We start from the raw sequence: 25,360 nt of genomic DNA on the forward strand, positions 1-25,360 counted from the left end.
GCGTGGTTGATATGCACACTTTTCATATGATATATATGCGACTTTTCCATACACTTATCTGGAAACGGAATAGTGATACTTATATCACAGAATTGGGACTTTTCAGGAATTTTGCAAGGATAAGTTTTACCGAATACAGGTTGGATCCCGATTATCACATAGTGATTGACATTCCAAGTAATTAGAGACAGTTTGACCCACTACATACTATATAACTATATATATATATATATATATATATATATATATATATATATATATATATATATATATATATATATATATATATATATATAAAAATATATACATATACACATACATACACTGCCTCTCTTTTTCTCATGTTTATACGATCATTGCAGTTTGACAAATAAGCAATTTGACTGCTGAGCTGAATAACGAGATACACTATTGTCTTAGTAGTCATATGTTTTAGTTTTAGAACGCATTTTACAATATTTTATCTATTGATGTTTTTTATGACCGGTCATATACTGTATATGTGTATTCATTTACGTTTTTAAATACTTGTACTCATATTTTAAGTTTATAAATTAAATTTTTGCACCCTTAATGTGATACACATTTTATTTTTATTAGATATTATATTATTTTAAGATCATTCAAATACCATTATTATAGAGTTCATAATTATAGGTTTTGTTCACGCTAAACCCTTAAGCTGTTAGCGCACAAACACACTTTCTATAATCACCTGTGTTGTCTATTTAAAGCCTTAAGCTGTCTCTCTGAGGATGCTTCATGAATTAATCTCCAAATTTACCAATAAAGGTAAGACTCCACCACAAACACTATACAAAATATTGTTAATTAAAAACCCTAACAGTATTTAAACACGTCTATAAGCAATAACAGAGGATCTACATTTTAACAACCAATTCAAGGACACAACATTGCAAAATTACAATCCAACTGCACCACCTAGTGGCCAATATATTATAATAACAAAATTATATTTTGGAAGAACAAATCCGGTTTCCTCCAATCGTTGCATACCTCACAAGCTGGAAGCTAATGGGGGCACGCAACGATTGTAGGAAGCTGGATTTGTCATCGATCTGCAAAATACAGAAGAAGAAGTGGGCGAAGAATCGGGGGTCTATTTACCCTAACGAAAAGGTAAGTATTAAAAAAAAAAAAAAAAAAGTGTGTTTAATGAATTAAAGAGTATTTTTAGATACTGGGCTTTAATTCTTTAAACTTTACAATCACTTTAAATATACTGCAATGTAAAAATTTGATTAGGAATACAACAACTGATATCAAGAGAATAAAGTACATTTGAACGCAGAAGTGGATTTCAAAGTGCTCTGTCTGAATCATGCAAGTTTAATTTTCACTTTTCTACCCCTTTAACACAAGGACATATGCTTAAATAACACAAATTAAAAAAATACTTTTTAACTCTTTATCTCCCAGTTTGCCTGTACTGAGATGAATATAGGAAAACAATCCACCTTTTAAACTCACGGCTATAACACAATTGCCAACATTTTCTTAAAATCTGAATAACTTTATCACTCACCATTGGCATATTGTGCCAAAATGCAGATCTTATGTATTGATGATTAGACCATATCATCTTACGTAAATGTATAAGGTCCCTTGTACGGAGTGAGACTGGAGCGTTAGCCTTTACAGACCTGTATACTCACCAAAAGCTGTTTCCCATCTTCATTAAGAAGCACAGTTTCTAATGTTTGTTGAATATAAATTCCTTCATTAAGATCTTCCAGATACCTAAAAATAATTGGAATCTGTAAAGAGGTTTGTCCATTGTATAAAAAAAGCAAACAATCACATACCCCAATGTTTAATTGCTACTCCGCTAAGGCTGTTAAAGGGATTTTAAACAGTTTGACATTGTAATATAAAATGTTTAATAATACTTAGTAAGATGACTTTGCAATATACTTTTTTTATATTTTTATTGAGGTTTTTAAAGGCATACAATGAGGAACATGTTCTTTCACAAACTTAAAAGATATACAATGCATTGACATCCATGTAAGAACTAAAACGCAAAAAAGCACTAGTTATAGAATAGAGAATTACTTCCAGATCATACTTAAAGCTGTTACAAACACTGACGTTGAGATATTAATGTTCAAGGAGAATATATTATATAGGTAAACATAATTTGTGTATACATGCTATTCAAGTGGTCGTTAGAGACTTATATGAAAGACCTGGTAGTATTGAAACCTCAGTTCGATTTAGTGATTGGGCGGGAATTTTCATATATATATAAATTGGATATATTTTCCTTAAAGTGATGGTAAAGTTACTTTACCCTCTATCCAATATAGCAGCCCTGTAGCGTGGTTGATATGCACACTTTTCATATGATATATATGCGACTTTTCCATACACTTATCTGGAAACGGAATAGTGATACTTATATCACAGGATTGGGACTTTTCAGGAATTTTGCAAGGATAAGTTTTACCGAATACAGGTTGGATCCCGATTATCACATAGTGATTGACATTCCAAGTAATTAGATCTTATGTATTGATGATTAGACCATATCATTGAAATTCTGGCCATTATGCGGCCGTCCCTTGACATCATCCGCCCCGTAAATCATCTGCGCATGCGCCATTTCTTTTTCTTCTCCTAGAGAACAGTGCGCGCTCCTGTTTCGTGCATGCGTCCTAATTGCTTGGGGGAATCACCAGTTACGTTGTCTGCTTCTTACTGACAACTGCATCATTGTACGATTATCGCATGCGCTGTGGAAAGCAGCATAGGCGATTTGCACATGTGCAGTTAGATTCACAGTTAGTTCAGAATCGGGAAAGAGCTTTTGAGCAAAGTAGAGAGCAGAACATGGAAGTAGGGGTTGGGAGGAGTCGGGTGAGAAATGGTAGGGAATTTGAAATATATATTTTTTTTAAACCAAAGCAGTAAGATTATTTAAAAAACAAACAAAAAAAAAAAACAACTTAGCGACTACATAAATTTACTATTGATAGATGATTTGGTGTCTTCAATACCGGTTAACTTTACCTTCACTTTAAGTTTAACCAGTGAGGGGGGGGGATAAACGGAGCCAGCAATCTCCAAAAATTAATTATTCGCTATATATAGTTCTGAAATATCTTAAAGAGAGGTATATCTTTGCCACCTATACTTCAAAAATAGGCACTGTGAATATGGGACGAGGAGCTATTTGGGTAAGGTTTATATTATGAGGAATATGGCAACCCTAACGGAGATTACCTACATACTTAAAAGATCTTTGTCAAATATCATATATTCAGGTATTCCAGGTGGTAGATTTGATTAAGTATAGATGTAGAAGTTGTTCAACAGTCCAGAAGGTTCTACAGTTGAGACATAAATTCATCCCCTTACGCATTTAAAGAACAAAATTACCTATGCATCAATGAAATACTATCAATAATATGAAAAGCAAGGAGAGAGATATCGTGGATGCTATTAAAAAACAGACTATTTATCCAGCTAAGGTCAGGAGTACAGCAACATATATTTAAAGGGACAGTCAAGTCCAAAAAAAAAACTTTCATGATTTAAATGTAAGTTTAAACAACTTTCCAATTTACTTTTATCACCAATTTTGCTTTGTTCTCTTGGTATTCTTAGTCGAAAGCTAAACCTAGGTGGTTGATATGCTAATTTCTTAGACCATGAAGACTGCCTCTAATCTGAATCCATTTGGACAGTTTTTCACCACTAGAGGGCGTTAGTTTATGTGTTTCATATAGATAACATTGAGCTCATACACGTGAAGTTACCCTGGAGTGAGCACTGATTGGCTAAAATGCAAGTCTGTCAAAAGAACTGAAATAAGGAGGCAGTCTGCAGAGGCTTAGATACAAGGTAATCACAGAGGTAAAAAGTGTATTCCTATAACAGTGTTGGTTATGCAAAGCTGCAGAATGGGTAATAAAGGGATTATATTTCTTTTTAAATAACAAAAATTCTGGTGTTGACTGTCCCTTTAACATATTATCATATATGGGTCAAAGTCATCAGCAGTGAGATTGCACATAATCCAGTTGTGCCAGGGAAACATATATACACATTAGGCTATCTGCATCTCTGAGTGAAGCCCGTAAGACAAGCCAATATCTATTTTATTTTTAAGTGGTTAATGAACTTGCTTTAAGAACAAGCATTCCCGTGAGGAAACATAGGGGAATATGTAAAAGAATAGTTTCAGTAAAAAATGTAACTTATAACCCGTATAGTATCAGATATCTAGCATAGGTTTATAATAGCTTTCAAATCATTAGTTAGCTGGTATAATGTCTAGCAAGAATCATACTGAGCTAGATAAAGGTGGCACTATCTGAAAAGACCTACAAGTTTAACACAACTAAGCTTGGGTGATCAAAACTATAGGTTGCCCACAGAACAAAGGTTATTATAGCATGAAAATATCTTCTTACATCACACTATGGGTTTCATATGGGCTATTAAATACTTGAGGGGTTGTTGATTAACTGGATAGTTAACAGTAACTCTGCCTGGCCTTTGGATACTATTTGCTGGGGGCAAGATACACATTAGGGATACACATTATTGTGATACAGACATATCGTGCTGTCTCGGCCGCAGACAGCACACTGTCCATCTGGGAAAATATTAGTACCGAGAGATAAAATCTCTCTATATACTATAACTAGGATCCAGCAGTATGTATAGCAGTGTTATGCATTGAAGGGAGAAGTTTCATATTATATTGAATGCAAGGCTCCGTTTTGAAATGTCTCGGTAGTGATCTGCCTTTGCCCATTTAAATAATAGACAATTGGCTGCATCAAAGAGAATATTACATACATATATTGTGCTGGGCTACAGAGCTTAAGCTGTAGAGATCGCCTCTGGAGAAACATATACTTACTGTAACTAACAGCCTCCATGGAAAATGCATAGACTGAAGGATAAATTGTATTAAGTAGCATATCTCTTACTACCAATAAAAACTGAATATAATGTATAATAAAATGAAGTTGTACGGTTGGGGGTACAAGTAAGACCTAGTGAACGGATGAGATAATCTCCAGCAGACCAAGTTGGGTAATTAGCATATACAAAAAACAGCAAGTTATGACTAGGGTAGCATGGCAGGAGTAAAATACAGTATTCGTTTATTTTAACCATTTCAGGACCATAAACTAAAACACAAACTAGCATTTTCTGTTGTATCAATAGAGCTATATACTTTAACATCTAAGTCATTACCAAGTGACTAAATAGGCAGCTAACTATAACTAAGTGATTGTCCCATACATAGTTACAGGTCCATGTTTTCTGACATCTGTCTTCAAAAAAACATAATTTATGCTTACCTGATAAATTCCTTTCTTCTGTTGTGTGATCAGTCCACGGGTCATCATTACTTCTGGGATATAACTCCTCCCCAACAGGAAATGCAAGAGGATTCACCCAGCAGAGCTGCATATAGCTCCTCCCCTCTACGTCAGTCCCAGTCATTCGACCAAGAAACAACGAGAAAGGAGTAACCAAGGGTGAAGTGGTGACTGGAGTATAATTTAAAAGATATTTACCTGCCTTAAAACAGGGCGGGCCGTGGACTGATCACACAACAGAAGAAAGGAATTTATCAGGTAAGCATAAATTATGTTTTCTTCTGTTATGTGTGATCAGTCCACGGGTCATCATTACTTCTGGGATACCAATACCAAAGCAAAAGTACACGGATGACGGGAGGGATAGGCAGGCTCATTATACAGAAGGAACCACTGCCTGAAGAACCTTTCTCCCAAAAATAGCCTCCGAAGAAGCAAAAGTGTCAAATTTGTAAAATTTGGAAAAAGTATGAAGCGAAGACCAAGTTGCAGCCTTGCAAATCTGTTCAACAGAGGCCTCATTCTTAAAGGCCCAAGTGGAAGCCACAGCTCTAGTGGAGTGAGCTGTAATTCTTTCAGGAGGCTGCTGTCCAGCAGTCTCATAGGCTAAACGTATTATGCTACGAAGCCAAAAAGAGAGAGAGGTAGCAGAAGCTTTTTGACCTCTCCTCTGTCCAGAGTAAACGACAAACAAGGAAGAAGTTTGGCGAAAATCTTTAGTTGCCTGCAAGTAGAACTTGAGGGCACGAACTACATCCAGATTGTGTAAAAGACGTTCCTTCTTTGAAGAAGGATTTGGACACAAGGATGGGACAACAATCTCTTGATTGATGTTCCTGTTAGTGACTACCTTAGGTAAGAACCCAGGTTTAGTACGCAGAACTACCTTGTCTGAGTGAAAAATCAGATAAGGGGAATCACAATGTAAGGCTGATAACTCAGAGACTCTTCGAGCCGAGGAAATAGCCATTAAAAACAGAACTTTCCAAGATAACATTTTTATATCAATGGAATGAAGGGGTTCAAACGGAACACCCTGTAAAACGTTAAGAACTAAGTTTAAACTCCATGGTGGAGCAACAGCTTTAAACACAGGCTTGATCCTAGCTAAAGCCTGACAAAAGGACTGGACGTCTGGATTTTCTGACAGACGTCTGTGTAACAAGATGGACAGAGCTGAAATCTGTCCCTTTAATGAACTAGCTGATAAACCCTTTTCTAAACCTTCTTGTAGAAAAGACAATATCCTAGCGATCCTAACCTTACTCCAGGAGTAACCTTTGGATTCGCACCAGTATAGGTATTTCCGCCATATTTTATGGTAAATCCTTCTGGTAACAGGCTTCCTAGCCTGAATCAGGGTATCAATAACCGACTCAGAAAAACCACGTTTTGATAAAATCAAGCGTTCAATTTCCAAGCAGTCAGCTTCAGAGAAGTTAGATTTTGATGTTTGAATGGACCCTGTATCAGAAGGTCCTGTCTCAGAGGTAGAGACCAAGGCGGACAGGATGACATGTCCACTAGATCTGCATACCAAGTCCTGCGTGGCCAAGCAGGTGCTATTAGAATTACTGATGCTCTCTCCTGTTTGATTTTGGCAATCAATCGAGGAAGCAGCGGGAAGGGTGGAAACACATAAGCCATCCTGAAGTTCCAAGGTGCTGTCAAAGCATCTATCAGAACTGCTCCCGGATCCCTGGATCTGGACCCGTAGCGAGGAAGTTTGGCGTTCTGGCGAGACGCCATGAGATCTATCTCTGGTTTGCCCCAACGTCGAAGTATTTGGGCAAAGACCTCCGGATGAAGTTCCCACTCCCCCGGATGAAGAGTCTGGCGACTCAAGAAATCCGCCTCCCAGTTCTCCACTCCCGGGATGTGGATTGCTGACAGGTGGCAAGAGTGAGACTCTGCCCAGCGAATTATCTTTGATACTTCCATCATTGCTAGGGAGCTTCTTGTCCCTCCCTGATGGTTGATGTAAGCTACAGTCGTGATGTTGTCCGACTGAAACCTGATGAACCCCCGAGTTATTAACTGGGGCCAAGCCAGAAGGGCATTGAGAACTGCTCTCAATTCCAGAATGTTTATTGGAAGGAGACTCTCCTCCTGATTCCATAGTCCCTGAGCCTTCAGAGAATTCCAGACAGCGCCCCAACCTAGTAGGCTGGCGTCTGTTGTTACAATTGTCCAGTCTGGCCTGCTGAATGGCATTCCCCTGGACAGGTGTGGCCGATGAAGCCACCATAGAAGAGAATTTCTGGTCTCTTGATTCAGATTCAAAGTAGGGGACAAATCTGAGTAATCCCCATTCCACTGACTTAGCATGCATAGTTGCAGCGGTCTGAGGTGTAGGCGTGCAAAAGGTACTATGTCCATTGCCGCTACCATTAAGCCGATCACCTCCATGCATTGAGCTACTGACGGGTGTTGAATGGAATGAAGGACGCGGCATGCATTTTGAAGTTTTGTTAACCTGTCTTCTGTCAGGTAAAACTTCATTTCTACAGAATCTATAAGAGTCCCCAAGAATGGAACTCTTGTGAGAGGAAAGAGAGAACTCTTCTTTTCGTTCACTTTCCATCCATGCGACCTTAGAAATGCCAGAACTAACTCTGTATGAGACTTGGCAGTTTGAAAGCTTGAAGCTTGTATTAGAATGTCGTCTAGGTACGGAGCTACCGAAATCCCTCGCGGTCTTAGTACCGCTAGAAGGGCACCCAGAACCTTTGTGAAGATTCTTGGAGCCGTAGCCAATCCGAATGGAAGAGCTACAAACTGGTAGTGCCTGTCTAAGAAGGCAAACCTTAGATACCGGTGATGATCTTTGTGGATCGGTATGTGAAGGTAAGCATCCTTTAAATCCACTGTGGTCATGTACTGACCCTCTTGGATCATGGGTAAAATAGTCCGAATAGTTTCCATTTTGAACGATGGAACTCTTAGTAATTTGTTTAGAGTCTTTAAATCTAAGATTGGCCTGAAAGTTCCCTCTTTTTTGGGAACCACAAACAGGTTTGAGTAGAACCCTTGTCCTTGTTCCGACCACGGAACCGGATGGATCACTCCCATTGTTAACAGATCTTGTACGCAGCGTAGAAACGCTTCTTTCTTTATCTGGTTTGTTGACAACCTTGACAGATGAAATCTCCCTCTTGGGGGAGATAATTTGAAGTCTAGAAGGTATCCCTGAGATATGATCTCTAGTGCCCAGGGATCCTGAACATCTCTTGCCCAGGCCTGGGCGAAGAGAGAGAGTCTGCCCCCTACTAGATCCGGTCCCGGATCGGGGGTTCTCGGTTCATGCTGTCTTTGGGGCAGCAGCAGGTTTCCTGGCCTGCTTGCTTTTGTTCCAGGACTGGTTAGGCTTCCAGCCTTGCCTGTAACGAGCAACAGCTCCTTCCTGTTTTGGTGCAGTGGAGGTTGATGCTGCTCCTGTTTTGAAATTCCGAAAGGGACGAAAATTAGACTGTCTAGCCTTAGCTTTGGCCTTGTCTTGAGGTAGGGCGTGGCCCTTACCTCCCGTAATGTCAGCGATAATTTCTTTCAAACCGGGCCCGAATAAGGACTGCCCCTTGAAAGGTATATTAAGTAATTTGGACTTAGAAGTAACATCAGCTGACCAGGATTTTAGCCACAGTGCCCTGCGTGCCTGTATGGCGAATCCTGAGTTCTTAGCCGTAAGTTTGGTTAAATGTACTACGGCCTCCGAAATGAAAGAATTAGCTAGTTTAAGGACTCTAAGCCTGTCCGTAATGTCGTCTAGCGTAGAGGAACTAAGGTTCTCTTCAAGCGACTCAATCCAAAATGCTGCCGCAGCCGTAATCGGCGCGATACATGCAAGGGGTTGTAATATAAAACCTTGTTGAACAAACATTTTCTTAAGGTAACCCTCTAATTTTTTATCCATTGGATCTGAGAAAGCACAGCTATCCTCCACCGGGATAGTGGTACGCTTAGCTAAAGTAGAAACTGCTCCCTCCACCTTGGGGACCGTTTGCCATAAGTCCCGAGTGGTGGCGTCTATTGGAAACATCTTTCTAAATATTGGAGGGGGTGAGAACGGCACACCGGGTCTATCCCACTCCTTAGTAACAATTTCAGTTAGTCTCTTAGGTATAGGAAAAACGTCAGTACTCGCCGGTACCGCAAAGTATTTATCCAACCTACACAGTTTCTCTGGTATTGCAACAGTGTTACAATCGTTGAGAGCTGCTAAGACCTCCCCTAGTAGTACACGGAGGTTCTCCAATTTAAATTTAAAATTTGAAATATCTGAGTCCAATCTGTTTGGATCAGAACCGTCACCCACAGAATGAAGCTCTCCGTCCTCATGCTCTGCGAGCTGTGACGCAGTATCAGACATGGCCCTAGCATTGTCAGCGCACTCTGTTCTCACCCCAGAGTGATCACGCTTGCCTCTTAGTTCAGGTAATTTAGACAAAACTTCAGTCATAACAGTAGCCATATCTTGTAATGTTATCTGTAATGGCCGCCCAGATGTACTAGGCGCCAAAATATCACGCACCTCCCGGGCGGGAGATGCAGGTACTGTCGCGTGAGGCGAGTTAGTCGGCATAACTCTCCCCTCGCTGTTTGGTGAAATTTGTTCACATTGTACAGATTGACTTTTATTTAAAGTAGCATCAATACAGTTAGTACATAAATTTCTATTGGGCTCCACCTTGGCATTGGAACAAATGACACAGATATCTTCCTCTGAGTCAGACATGTTTAACACACTAGCAAAAAACTTACAACTTGGTTATAATCTTTTTTAGCAAAAAACGTACTGTGCCTCAAAGAGGTACTAACGATTAAATGACAGTTGAAATAATGAACTGAAAAACAGTTATTGCATCAAATTTTAAAACAACACAACTTTTAGCAAAGGTTTGTTCCCATTAGTAAAAAACAACACTAATTAAATTTGTACATAAGAAAACAAAACAACGTTTTTTTATACACAGTCACTATAAGAATTCTCACAGCTCTGCTGAGAGAATTTACCTCCCTTCAAAGAAGTTTGAAGACCCCTGAGATCTGTCAGAAATGAACCGGATCATGCAGGACATATAAAAGTAGCTGACTGGAATTTTTTGATGCGTAGCAAAGAGCGCCAAAAACGGCCCCTCCCTCTCCCACACAGCAGTGAAGAGAAACGAAACTGTCACAATTAAAGCAAAAAACTGCCAAGTGGAAAATAATGCCCAAACATTTATTCACACAGTACCTCAGCAATGTAAACGATTCTACATTCCAGCAAAAACGTTTAACATGAGAATAGTTATTAAAAGGATTAGTGACCTTAACACAGTAGTTCCGGTGAAATACCATCCCCAGAATACTGAAGTGTATACATACATGTCATTTTAACGGTATGGCAGGCTTTTCTCATCAATTCCATTCAGAAAATAAAAACTGCCACATACCTCAATGCAGATTCATCTGCCCGCTGTCCCCTGATCTGAAGCCTTTACCTCCCTCAGATGGTCGAGAACAGCAATATGATCTTAACGACTCCGGTTAAAATCATAGTAAAAAATCTCTGTCAGATTCTTCCTCAAACTCTGCCAGAGAAGTAATAACACGCTCCGGTGCTATTTTAAAATAACAAACTTTTGATTGAAGTCATAAAAACTAAGTATAATCACCATAGTCCTCTCACACATCCTATCTAGTCGTTGGGTGCAAGAGAATGACTGGGACTGACGTAGAGGGGAGGAGCTATATGCAGCTCTGCTGGGTGAATCCTCTTGCATTTCCTGTTGGGGAGGAGTTATATCCCAGAAGTAATGATGACCCGTGGACTGATCACACATAACAGAAGAAAGTTCCCATAATTAGTTGAAATATTTTTTATTATAGAACACACATATTGAAAGACAATAACAAAAGACAATGGGAGTAACAACCCTCCGCACAATAGTTCTGATATCTTGTATCTCTACCCATAGAGTTTTATCATCCCCCTGTAATTTTATAAAATAGCTCAAGTCCATCTTTCTTGCTTCTTCAAATAAAATAGAGTCCAGGAATTCTGCAGCTTAAGGATTGCTCCTATATCGATGTTATAGATAATATCCTTATACTCATCCATTAGTGCGTTCTTGATCTTACTCCAGGACATCCCAGGAGAGGAGGAAGTGCAGCAACTGAAGATTGGCCCCTACACCCTTACAGTACCCCCCCCCCCTCCCCAGACATCCTGCAACAATTTTGGACCTTCCTCTCTCAACTATAACACATAAAATTACTTAACTTAAACAAATAGTGTCAAACCAAAACCTACCTGCCTGCAGCATGAAACTCTGCTTAATCAGACCGAGAGAGGAGACCCCAACCAATTGCTTCGCCGTCCGGGAACCTACAGTCAATTAGTAATCTAGAGTAGGAAGAGCAGTCAGCCTAAAATCTAGTCGTCTTGTGTAGTGTGCGGGTGATTCCCTAAAGTGTAGCAATTTAATACCCCTTCAAGATCCAGTAATTCCATATTTTCAGAAATTGATCTTTTGTTCCCTGTTGGTAGGCCACTATTTTGGACATTTGATGTGTGGTTTTAATCTTTTCTAAGACTTCTCCCCAAGAGGGCGACCCAGTTTTCCAATGCCTAGCTACACTTATCCTGGTGGCTGTACACAATGTGCGGATGAAAGTGTTAGTGGCTGCATTAAATGGTTTGATATGTTCATTCAGCAATGCCTGTGTTGCTGTTAATTTGATAGTCTCAGACAATACCTTGCTTAATAACTCTGATAGCTTATTCCAAATGAGCCTGACCTGGGGACAATCCCACCACATATGATAGTATGTCCCCACCTCAGCGCATCCTCTGTAGCAATTTTTGTTGCCGTTCTGGGCATAGTGAGACGTAATCACAGGGGTGAGATACCATCTGAAAGACGTTTTTATACAATTCTCCCTAAAATCAGCACTAATTAGTCCTTTACCTGATGTAGAGAGAATCCCTTCCCACTCTTCCTTTGTTAATTCTTGCCCGATATCCAATTCCCACTTAACCATAAGGGATGATTTAGAAGTGTTGGTAGCTTGTTGTATTGCGAGATATATGCGAGAGATGATTTTTTTGTCGCGTTTTTCTGTGTTGCATAGATGTTCCAATGTTGTCAGTCCTTGTCTAGAGGAGTGTGAACTATATTTCGCTATAGCTGAAGCTACTTGCAGGTACAAAAACCAGTACAACCTCTCTGTTGCTATCTTGTCTTGTATTTGGTGAAAGGTAGCTATCTTCCCTAGGTGTAAAAAATCTGCCACCCTATACAGCCCCTTATTTTCCCAATTTGCAATTTGCGCATGAAAATCCGGATTCAAGAGACCTAATTGGTCTGACCACTGAATTCACTGGAATCAGGTGCATAGATTTGGACCAAGAAGCCCACTCCTGCATCGACTCTATGGTTATTGTCGAGGACTTAATACCTCTAAGTGAGTGTCTTTGTCTCCCCCACAGTATGTCGTCTGGGCGTTTATAGTTAGCTAGCAATGTCTCAAATTTCAGCCACAATACCTCTTCTGGGTTTTTACTCAGTAAGGTAGTCTGCGCTAACCTCGCTGCTTGATAGTAGCGAGTCAGGTTTGGTACTCCTACGCCCCCCAATTGCCTATGTTGCAATAGAGTTTGTGACGGAATTCTAGCTTTCTTGTTTCCTCTCAAAAACCCCACCAGGTCTGACTGCATCCTAGCTAGATCTATCATAGGGATCTTAATTGGGAGGGCCCGAAAAAGATATAACAGCCGTGGGAGAATGTTCATTTTAATAGCCGAAAGTCGACCGTACCAGGAGAAGTTGCCCAATTTACATTTTTTAATATCTTTCCAAATTGTTTTAAATAGTGGGAGATAATTGAGTTTATAGAGGTCTCTAATATCGCTTGGCAATCTAATCCCCAAATATTTAATCGCTACTGGAGCCCATATAAATTCAAAGTTAGCTTCAATAACCTTTTTAGTGTGGGGTGGGATAGCTATGGGTAAAGCTTTGCATTTATCTAAATTTATTTTATAGCCCGATATGTCAGAAAAGTCGCTTAATATTTGATATAGGTTCGGCAAGGACACCAACGGCTTAGTTAGCGTAAGAAGCACATCATCTGCGAATAATGATAATTTAAATTCAGTCCCTGCTATTTTCACCCCATGGACCTCCGAAGCTAAGCGAATCGTGGCGGCTAGTGGCTCTATACATATCGCAAACAGTAACGGCGACAGGGGGCAGCCCTGCCTAGTGCCATTCAGAATGTTTATAATTTGTGACTGGTGACCTGCTGCCCTAATCGTAGCTGTGGGACAAGAATAGACACTCTTAATGGCTTTCAAAAATGAACCGTGAAATCCCAATTTGGTTAGTACTGCTAGCATAAAGTTCCAATCTATTCTATCGAACGCCTTCTCTGCGTCCAGAGAAAGGACCAGAGAAGGCGTTCCAGTACTCATGAGATAGTCAATCAGGGAAATCGCTCGTCTCGTATTGTCAGGGGCCTCTCTGTTAGAAATGAAACCGACCTGATCTGGGTGGATCAATTGTGGAAGGTGTAATTTAAGTCTATTTGCTAGAATATTAGTGAGGATCTTGATGTCCTGGTTTATTAAAAAAATAGGCCGGTAACTTTGACAGAGTTTTGGATTGCGACCTGGTTTAGGTATGACTACTATTTTAGCCTGTAAAATCTCCCTTGGGATCTCACCCCCCTGCAGTATTTCATTACAAAATCTGACTACATGTGGTATTAAAATTGTTCTAAAGAGTTTGTAATACTCCCCTGGGAAGCCGTCAGGACAAGCAGCCTTCCCCGGTTTTAGTTCTTTGATGGCATTAAGGACTTCCCTGGCCGTGATCTCAGCATTAATCTCTCTGCTAGTATCTTCAGTTAAGGGAGTGAGTCTGGCCCTCTCCAGAAACCTATCAAGCAACCTCTCCGTCTGGGCATTATGTACCGTTTTATCCCCATCATATAGCTGCGCATAATATTGTGCAAAGGTGTCCACTATCTCCTGGGGATTGGAAGTATAAATTCCATCTGTTTTTTGTAGATATGGTATAGTAAAGGATCTAACTTGCTCCCTTAGTCTATGTGCCAGGTATTTATCCGGCTTGTTGGAATATAAGTAGTACTGTGCTTTCAGTCTAGTGGCTGCTCTAGCGGATGCCTTATTCATAATTGTGGCTAATTCTAATCTCCTATTTTGTAGTAGTGTAAAAGTATCTGGTGATAAGGTCACCTGGTGCAATCTAGTCAGGGAGTCTCTTTCTGTAAAGAGTCTATTTGTAGTCTTGACGCTTTGGTTAATGCTGCCTTCTCTTTAATTAACAACCCCCTGATGTAGGGTTTGTGAGCTGCCCAAACATTGGCCGGGTTGGAGGTTGTACCTACGTTTATTTCCCAGTACTCATTTAATGCATTAGAAATATTCTCTTGTGCGTTTGGATTTCGGAGGACTTGTGGGTCAAAGGTCCAAGAACGCGTGGCACTGGTATGAAAAGACTCTCTAATATCTACCTGGACAATTGAGTGGTCAGACCAAGCACATGCATGTATTGATGATGAAACCAAGTCTGGAATCAAAATTTGGCTTACATAGATATAGTCTAATTTGGAGTACGATTTGTGGGCAAAAGAGTAATATGTATAATCTGTAGTTTTCCCGTATAGTGTGTCCCAGGAATCTAATATGTTATGTGAGAGGAGAACTTCCTTAATCCTCTTTACCATAGAGTTGTGTCTCATTTGTTTCTGTGAAAGCTCCAGTTTACCCCGTGCTTGGTGCGCATACATAGACAAATTAAAGTCTCCCCCTAGAAGGATCCTAGAGTGGGACCACTGAGTCAGCAAATGGGAAATGTTCGTAAAAAAATTAATCTGTGTCTCATTTGGTGCATAGATGTTGCAAAGAACTATTTGTTTATCATGTAGCCTCCACCTAAGAATCAAGTATCTGCCCTCTGGGTCTCTAATTGTCTCCTCTAGCACAAATCCTATTGATTGGTGTATCAAAATCGACACTCCTCTTTTCTTTTGGTCGGTAGTGGAGTGATAATGTTGGGTGAACTGTCTCGTCCAGTACCTGGGTACTACCTCCTTAGTGAAGTGGGTTTCCTGTAAGTAGATAATGTTGGCTTGCAGTCGGGTGTACTGACTTAGTGCAGTTCTACGTTTGTGGTCTGAGTTTAGGCCCCTCACGTTGTGTGAAATTAGTTTGATATTGTTGTCCATTACTTACAGTCCTAGGTGTGGGGCCTCCCCCCTCTGGTCACAGCAAACTCAGCTAGGCTAAACAGGCAGGCATAACAATGAACTAGAAAAAAAGAACAAAAACCATCAATATACACAAACATAATCATGAAAATATCACAGTCGCTATGTGTATTAAGAACAATGAGAGAAAAAAAAAAGAAAAAAAAAAGGAATTCTCTGAGAGCCCTCCACCCTTAACAAAAAAGGGGAAGGGGGGGGGGAAGAAAAAGGGAGGAGGGGAAAAAATCAGACAAAAACCCGATATGTAACACTTGCAGAGCGATACATTAGCCGTTTTGTTAATTTACATTATTCTTAGTCCTGGCTAAAAAAAAAAAAAAAAAAAAAAAAAAAAAAAAAAAAAAGAAATAATAATAATAATAAGACCCCCATGTGTAGAAAAAAATATAGGGGGAGAGAAGGGAAAAAGGCGGAAATAACTGCACTTAGTGAATAATTACCTGTACCACATAGCATGTTAATTATTTACCATATTACTACTACCAGATTTCTTCCTCTCGCTGGTATTATTACCCTCCTACTACTTCATAGGGAGTAAAAAAAAAAAATCTTCTTTTTGAGTACACTTGTCTAGCCTAGTGCCTATAAATAAAATCAAGTCCTTGGGCCCTAGAGGTTTCAGGATTTCGTTTTCCTTTTCGGTACTCTGTTCCATTTTTGGCGTTGGGGAAGTGCTGCAGCCACCTGTTGTTTTGATGATTCTTCTGAAGAGTGTTCCTGAGGTATCTCTGGCGGTTCCAGTTGCAATCTACCGCATACCGCTGGGATTTCTGATGGTTCCTTCAAGCTAATAGACCTACCATTGTGGAGGATATGTAGATTAAATGGAAATCCCCAGCGATAGCTAATTTGATGCTTTCTCAGGAGTAGAGTGAGGGGTTTTAGACAACTTCTCCTTTGGAGCGTTCTCACGCACAAGTCCTGATAAAATTGTATAACTGTACCTTGGAACTTGAAAGTGGGATGTTTTCTCGCTGCAGATAGAATAGCCTCTTTTTCTGGAAATCTGAAAAGCTTGACTATGACATCTCTAGGGGGTGCATCTTCCTTTGGCTTTGCCCTTAATGCTCTATGTGCTCTTTCCATTAAGTATTTACCATCGTCCACCTCTCCTGTAATAGTCCTGTTAGTCACAGTATTTTGAAACAAATCAAATTTCTCCCACAGCTTGTCAAAGTTTCTATTAATATCTTGTTTAGATACCAGGGTTTTGAGGTCCGCTCTTGTAACAGGGGTAGAATATTCTTCAACTATCTGAGAATCCGATTCTGAATCTATATCTTCTTCATTAATACTCTCCGCCGTTTCAACCACTTTCTCCCCTCTGGCAGGTTTAAAAAATAAGCTGGCTGCAGGAGTTTTAGTCCCTTGTGAAGACTTGTTATGTTTTCTGGCTGACATGTTCGTTCCTACTAGCCAGTGGCCAACCCAGGATAGATATCAGAATTTATGTAGGTTACTTTGCAGTATGATATGTAATGGGTATTTGCCTTTCTGTGAAGCTTATGGTACCTCTTTGCTTTATGCACTGTCTGCTGATCGATTCTGTAGTGAGGCCTGTATAATATTGCGCAGCTATTCCATTTACATAGATTTCAGTAGCTAATTCAAGCAGCAAGAGTGGCAACTATTGTATATAAAACCATTATTGCTATGGTCACAACATTATAGTGCAAATTTCTTCCAATGATATCTCACTCAAGATTGTCTCCCCACTTTATAGTAAGCTTTCTCTCTCCTTGCAGACATCACACTTTGTATTGCACGTGAGCCCCAGAAATGTCCCAGTCATACAGATAGTCGCAAATAAAGCCAAGTTTAATAAGGCTAAGATGCATTAATTTTATTCTCACATGTCCCTCAACTGCCTCATTCACTTCTGCTACAGCCTCTTACTATGTCAGGCCTCAGTCCTGGCGGTCCGCTTCCATGCAGCTCTGTGATGGCCTTACTCCAGCTCCTTATTAGCTGAGTCTGCTTGTTTTACCTCCGGTCAGAGAGGATCATGTCTCCGGAGCTTTTTATACGCTCGCTGTGAAGTTCTGCAGCCTGAGTTTAGTGTATACCGTGTGGCCAAGATGGCAGTCGGCTCCGTGCTTTATCAACTGCAGCTGAGGCTGCCTGCTCTTTACATCTTCCACCACCGAGCCAATCTCTTCTCGGTGGTTAGTTACTGTCTTATCTCGCCCTTCTTATAACAATTTGGGGGTCAGAATGTTCTGTTAGCCAGGTTAAACAGCCATGTATCACAGAGCTCTTGCTTTACACCTCCATACTTCAACGGCTCCAAGCCCCGCCTCATCAAAGTTCCCATAATTAAAAGGCTGTTGCTAATAAATGGTGAGACAAGTCACCGGATTCAAGAAGTGGTGTAGTCCCTTTCATGTGGGGTAAAGTCCCTTACCCCACGCCGGTATTCCAGATGTTTTGTCTTTCAGCCTCCGGACTCTCCGACCATATCGGCCAGCTGTATGCACCATCCCTCAAGACATGGATCTCTAAATACACATCAATATCTGGTCCAATTTTCTGACCATCACAGTAATGGTGTGCCGCACAGAAAAGATCACACAGCTGGAGTTGCGTATCAGTGGCACCCATAGGTGCGGGTCCGGCTGCCGCGCTGCCTGTTACAAACATAAATTGTCTACTGTCTTCTGGGGAAGCATGTTCGATCTCCATTTCTATTGCGCTATTGTCACTCATACTGTCTATTATCTATGTGGCACTCCGGTATGAAAGTGTGCTATACAGCAGAGGATAGTCACCAGTCTCCATAACTGGTACACTGCAAGAGGAGGTAGCTAGCTGTCGTTGAGGTCTCAAAGCATAGTCCTCAGGGTTTATCTGTAAATAATCGGTCGCTCTTTCAACTGCTAGCGTGACAAATGCAGAGTGGATGGACTCCACCAAGTCGGCCTGGCATGCATCCAAGATATAGCTGAGTCTTGCCGCCAATGACATAGCTAGTTTCATAGTTGTCCCAAATAAGCACTAATATATGGATACCAATAGCGATTGTATTGCAAGTGCGTTCCCCTTGCAGCCACGTGGATTCGCTGAAGGACTTATGGTAGAAAATGTCCTGAATAGGTACTCCTAGGGTCTTCAAAGTCATTGGTAAAGAGCTCTTCATAAACGGGACTCAAGTGGTAGATGAAAGGTTTTATATAAATATAGATAAAATGTCCCTAAAAACATATTAAGACCAGGAGCTCCCTTAGTGCACGTCCACCCGCTTCAGCAGTTGTCTCCGCCCCCGACTTTGCAATATACTTTTATTATTTATTTTGTCACCTTTTCCTGTAGTCTGAAAATTGTGGATTTTTCCATTCCTGTCAGACGTGGAAGAGCAGACTACAGACTTAAAGGGACATGAAACCCCAAATTTTACTTTCATGAGTCAATTTTAAACAACTTTCCAATTTACTTCTATTTTTTCCATTTGCTTCATTTTTTTTTGGTATTCTTTTTTGAATCAGTAATGCACTACTGGGAGCTAGCTGAACACTGTGCGAGCCAACAACATGAGGCATGTATGTGCAGCCACCAATCAGCAGCTCCTGAGCCTACCCCGCTATCCCATTTCAACAAAGGATACCAAGAGAACAACACAAATTAGATAATAGAAGTAAATTGGAAAGTTGTTTGAAAATCACATGTTCTATTTGAATCATGAAAGAAAAAAATGGGTTTCATGTCCCTTTAACACAGCTACATTCTACACAGTCCCTAAATTATATATCTAATTGGCTTCAGAAGAGAAGGAAGCCTGGAACACATGGCAGTGCTTTAGGGGCAGTTAAAAAATATTTAACAACTAGTAGAACTTAGAAAATGTCACATTAACATCTTAAATAAAGAACTAAACTGCAACACACCTATTATAGATCTTTCTTTCAAATGCATTACAGGGGATACTAGGTTTTAATATGGTTTTGAAATAAAGTTTGCACATTGTGTGTTCTTTTAAAGTCCCACTCACTTTCTATGAGGTGCCCTGATCACGTGGTATCTTGAAATTTTAGGTGGGAAATAGAAAAATGTTTTGTTGTGTATAAAAAACCTAACACTTATATAGCATTTTTCTTGCTCTTTAAACTGCAGATCAGGAATGTCACTTGTGAATACACATCATAAAACGTAACTATCGAATTACCTACCCATTAACCCTTAGTATGTATTTACAGGTAAAAGAGAAATGCAAAACCCTTATATTCTATCATTCAAGTATTAAAGTACAGTGGGGCAAATAAATACTGTATCCTTTATGCTTCAAGGGTTAAATGACCAGAGAGGTCAGCTTGCCTGGAATTAATCAAATTGGCTTGTGAGCAATAAAACAGTTTCTGCTATTTAGATATCAGTCAGCCCTTGTACCTACAAGGATCATATATCTGCTTGTTATAGCTAACTTTATGTAAAGATTTTAAAATCAGTCTATCTAGTAAGAAAACATAGTACAGACAGCAGATAATAACCATAAGACCCACTGAGTCTACACATATTTCCTTCTGTGGATAAATTTACAGGGACTAAGAGGGAGATTTATCAAGCTGAGGCAGAAGGGGGTGCACATACGTTCCCCTGTCCGCCACAGCTCGCCTCTGGCGGGCTGAAATCCCCAGGCGGAATTCAGCATTGCACACAAGTGCTATTTTGCGCTCGCGTGCAATCCCGCCCCAGCCCACGCACACAGGAACTGTCAATCTCCCCGGTCGGACTAGACCGCGGAGAATAAATTTCGCCACTTTAGAGGTGGGAAAAGATTAGGGAAGCAGCGGTCTGATGACCGCTGCTTGTTAAATACGGTGTGCAGGTTCTCTTGTGAGAACCTGCAGCCATAGTGGATCGAAAGGCTTGCAAAGCCTTTGATAAATCCCATATGCCAATTGCCAAAGCACTTGTATGTGATGCAGCATAACTGTAAAAAGCTGACAAGAAAATATCACCTGAACATCTCTGTGTAAAAAAAAAGGAAGATATTTTATCTCAAAATTTCTTCAGCTCACAATAGTAAGTGATCTGTGTACAGTTAACCTTCAGCTACTGTCAGATGCAAATTGAAAACAAAAAAAACAAAATAGCCAATCAGCATTAGCTATGTGATATCATGCTTTGCTTTACTGTGATCTCATGAGAATCAATTTAAATCTCGTGAGATTTCATGGCAAACTTCCTTAAACGGAGTAGGGAAATAATATGACTGACTGCACATAACAGATGCACGCGCTTCCTTTTTTACATAGAGATGTTTAGGTAATATTTTCAAGTCAGTTTTTACAACTATACTGCTTCACTTTCAAGTGATTTAACATTTTGGTATTATGTCCCTTTAAAGTGAATGTAAAGTTTAATGAATAAATGCCCGGTATATAAAAATACTCTTAAAAACAGGGGCACTTTCATTCATTAAACTTTACATTGAAGCTTCTTCTTTTTTTAAACACTTACAGACTGGTGATCCTCCGCCCGCAGCTCCTGCTGTAGTTAGCATATTGATGACGAAGGCAGGTTTCTTTAATTATTGCCTGCCCCCTTTGGCATCCAGCTCGTGAAGCACTGCAACGATAGGAGGAAGCCAGATTCGTCACCGTTGTGCTAACTACAGCAGGAAAAAGGGCGGAGGATCGCCGGTCTGCTTTTCATAAAGAAAAGGTATGAATTTTAAAAAAAGAAGCTTCAATGTAAAGTTTAATGAATGAAAGTGCCCCTGTTTTTAATAGTATTTTTAGATACCGGGCACTTATTCAATAAACTATAAATTCACTTTATTACTCTCTTAGGAAAGCCTTATACAGAGACATTCTTGAAATCCCTTACAGTACTTTATATAGTCCAGTTCCTGGTACAGATCATTTTTAAAATATTCTGAAAAATGGGGGAGATGGGAACAATATAAACCACAAAATATATCATTGTTTTCCAAGGTTTACATCAAATTTCCATGCAAAATAAAGAAATGAATAATAATGTTTGAATATCTTACCTACCACAATTGTGTCCATCGCGACATGCAACTGATTAAATGTAAGTAAGCAAGTCAACTAGCAAAACTCATGTACCTGTTTAAATCAACAATATACTTGTGCACACTTTCAAAAGCCAAATAGAATCTGGTCAGTATTTCAATATTGTTTTCACGGAATTCTTCATCCAGATCCTGAAGCTCTGGTTTAGCTTCTAATCTCCCCTCACAAGTCTCTGGTCCCTGTGAAGTTGAAACTCAATAAAAATCAATTGCTCATGTGCATTTCATGGTATTGTAAATACAGCAAACATAACTGCAAGCATGATATAAAGATTTTCATTTAAAAGGTCCCGAACTTAAGTTAACTTACTATTAAAGGGACTTTGTAGAGGAAAAGGTATATGCTCTAATTAATGTTTGTAATGCAAGCTCTGGTGTTAGCGCAGTTGCCGATGTCGTTCCTAGTAAACTATCACTATGCGTTTAGCCGGGTTACAGCTACAATCTTTACATAGCTAACCTTAGAATCATTCTTCACCTGTGTAATGATCTTCAATATTCTTGGGTGTGCTATCTTGTAAAATCATCTTGCTGCTAGACCTCCTGCTGGATTTTGGCCACTCTTCTGCCAAATTTGTACCTTATTGCCAGCTCAGTTACCAGAACTTTTGTCTGAATTTGACCACTCTTCTGTCCTTGTGATTATGTACTTCACGACCAGCTCCATTAACTGAACTCTGCTGAGAACTTGACTAATCTCCTGTCTACGTGAATTTGCACCTTGCTGCAAGATCTACCAGACCCCTAATTGATTTGACTACGTTTTTGCCTGAGCCTGTTTCCTTCTGTCAGGTCTTCTCCCTGAGAAGGCCCTCTCTGAACTGTAAGTGACGCTACTCCATATATTACTTGCTGTTAATGTTGCAACCTCCTTTTTTGAGTCATGTCCAGGGTCCTACCCAGTGTGTTGGAGCAGTGTAATTTTCTATCCACTTTTCAGTCACAGGGTCCATACTGGGACAGACACTAACTTCATGCGCGACAATGTTTTTGCTCCACTCACTGTGGAAATGTATGTCTTTATTACACACTCTAACTAATTACAGTATGTAATTTTTTTCACTACAGTGTCCCTTTAATCCTTAATAGCTGCCCAAAACTCCCTTCACTGCTCTGCAAATGGGTTCTAACATGACTGGCTTATATCCAGTCCAGGGCTGATACATGAGTAAGAAAGCAGACAGACAATCTAGAGTCAGTACCAGAGTGATTCATGGGATCAAGCATTTAGAAATGCAAGTGATATTTTCAGTGCTTTCAAAAAAGAAAAAGAAAAAAAAGACATTTTCATCCAGTGAAAAAAAGATTATGATGGAATTAACTTTATCTATTAAATGATCTCTGTTCTGAGAGTTGACCATATAAGGCTTCAACATCAGATTTGATAATAAGAAAAAAAATCAGAAAAACAAGGAATTGAAAAAATGAATAGTTATAAAGACAACATAATGTTTGCTACAACGGATATACGCAGTTTAAAACCTAGACACAATTAAGCACTAATTTCTTCCATAAATAAAGAAGTCTGTTCAAGCTTCAGTGACTGAACAATATTTTTTTTATAAAAAGGGTTACATTTTCTTCACTTTTCTTTTTTTATGTTTTTCAACTTATGTGTGAGGTCAAACTCAACAGAAATGCAAAGTGACAACATAATAAAGAAGAGGGCAGAGGAGGTTGCCAATTCTTCTCTATACATAGATGATCATGCAATATCTTTGTTTGAAATATCTTAGGTTAATCTTTTATTTTGCCCCTCTCAAGTGCATGTGAAAATGGTGATCACCCACAATAGTTGATGCCAGAGAATATTTGCTGAGAGATAGAAGCTTGAGAAAAAAAATCTCTGTTGCATCAAAGTCTTTTGTTGTTGTTGTACGTTTCAGTTTAAGGAAACAGTAAACCATATATTTACCTGCATTTTTGGTCAACATAGCAGAACATACTCACTTTTTGTGGATTGCCCATTTCAAATACACTGTGGAAAGTACACTTATAAACTCCTTTGGGTGGTTGTTTTACTTACAAACCACCATTAGCGTTTTATATTAAAAAAATATTTCCAGCATTCATTCTTACGCATTCCTTACTAAAATAACATAATTTATGTAAGAACTTACCTGATAAATTAATTTCTTTCATATTGGCAAGAGTCCATGAGCTAGTGACGTATGGAATATACAATCCTACCAGGAGGGGCAAAGTTTCCCAAATCTCAAAATGCCTATAAATACACCCCTCACCACACCCACAATTCAGTTTAACGAATAGCCAAGTAGTGGGGTGATAAAGAAAGGAGTAAAAAGCATCAACAAAGGAATTTGGAAATAATTGTGCTTTATACAAAAAAATCATAACCACCACAAAAAAAGGGTGGGCCTCATGGACTCTTGCCAATATGAAAGAAATGAATTTATCAGGTAAGTTCTTACATAAATTATGTTTTATTTCATGTAATTGGCAAGAGTCCATGAGCTAGTGACGTATGGGATATCAATACCCAAGATGTGGAACTTCACTCAAGAGTCACTAGAGAGGGAGGGATAAAAATAAATAACAGCCATACGCTGAAAAAAATAATCCACAACCCAAAATATAAGTTATTCTCATAATAAAAAGAAAAACTCAAAACATCAGCAGAAGAATCAAACTGAAACAGCTGCCTGAAGAACTTTTCTACCAAAAGCTGCTTCTGAAGAAGCAAAAACATCAAAACGGTAGAATTTAGTAAATGTATGCAAAGAGGACCAAGTTGCTGCTTTGCAAATCTGATCAACTGAAGCTTCATTCTTAAAAGCCCACAAAGTGGAGACTGATCTAGTAGAATGAGCTGTAATTCTCTGAGGCGGGGCCTGACCCGCCTCCAAATAATCTTGAAGAATCAAAAGCTTTAACCAAGAAGCCAAGGAAATAGCAGAAGCCTTCTGACCTTTCCTAGGACCAGAAAATATAACAAATAGAAGTCTTCCTGAAATCTTTAGAAGCTTCAACATAATATTTCAAAGCTCTCACCACATCCAAAGAATGTAAGGATCTTTCCAAAGAATTCTTAGGATTAGGACACAAGGAAGGGACAACAATTTCTCTACTAATGTTGTTAGAATTCACAACCTTAGGTAAAAATTTAAATGAAGTCCGCAAAACCGCCTTATCCTGATGAAAAATCAGAAAAGGAGATTCACAAGAAAGAGTAGATAGCTCAGAAACTCGTCTAGCAGAAGAAATAGCCAAAAGGAACAACACTTTCCAAGGAAGTAGCTTAATGTCCAAAGAATGCATAGGCTCAAATGAAGGAGCCTGTAATGCCTTCAAAACCAAATTAAGACTCCAAGGAGGAGAAATTGATTTAATGACAAGCTTAATACGGACTAAAGCCTGTACAAAACAGTGAATATCAGGAAGTTTAGCAATCTTTCAGTGAATCAGAACAGAAAGAGCAGAGATTTGTCCCTTCAAGGTACTTGCAGACAAATCTTTATCCAAACCATCCTGAAGAAACTGTAAAATTCTAGGAATTCTAAAAGAATGCCAAGAGAATTTATGACTTAGCACTAAGCGTTCAATTTCCATACCTTCAAATGTAATGATTTGAGATCCTGATGTAAAAACGGCCCTTGAGATAGAAGGTCCGGCCTTAACGGAAGTGGCCAAGGTTGGCAACTGGACATCCGAACAAGATCTGCATACCAAA

The 25,360-nt window shown here is 39.5% G+C and overlaps 1 protein-coding gene across 1 annotated transcript in view; it reads right to left on the reverse strand.

Annotated features, from left to right (window-relative positions):
• Nucleotides 1-25,360, reverse strand: part of LOC128661721 (WASH complex subunit 5-like) — a 115,284-nt gene that overhangs the window by 80,939 nt on the left and 8,985 nt on the right. Inside the window, exons 3-4 of the mRNA XM_053715944.1 lie at nucleotides 21,704-21,849; nucleotides 1,677-1,761 (exon numbers count right to left, since the gene is read on the reverse strand). Of these exons, the coding sequence (XP_053571919.1) occupies nucleotides 1,677-1,761; nucleotides 21,704-21,849 (231 nt within the window). The remainder of the gene's footprint in view (nucleotides 1-1,676; nucleotides 1,762-21,703; nucleotides 21,850-25,360) is intronic.

This window comes from Bombina bombina, chromosome 5 (genome assembly GCF_027579735.1).
Source record: "Bombina bombina isolate aBomBom1 chromosome 5, aBomBom1.pri, whole genome shotgun sequence".
Lineage (NCBI taxonomy): Eukaryota > Metazoa > Chordata > Amphibia > Anura > Bombinatoridae > Bombina > Bombina bombina.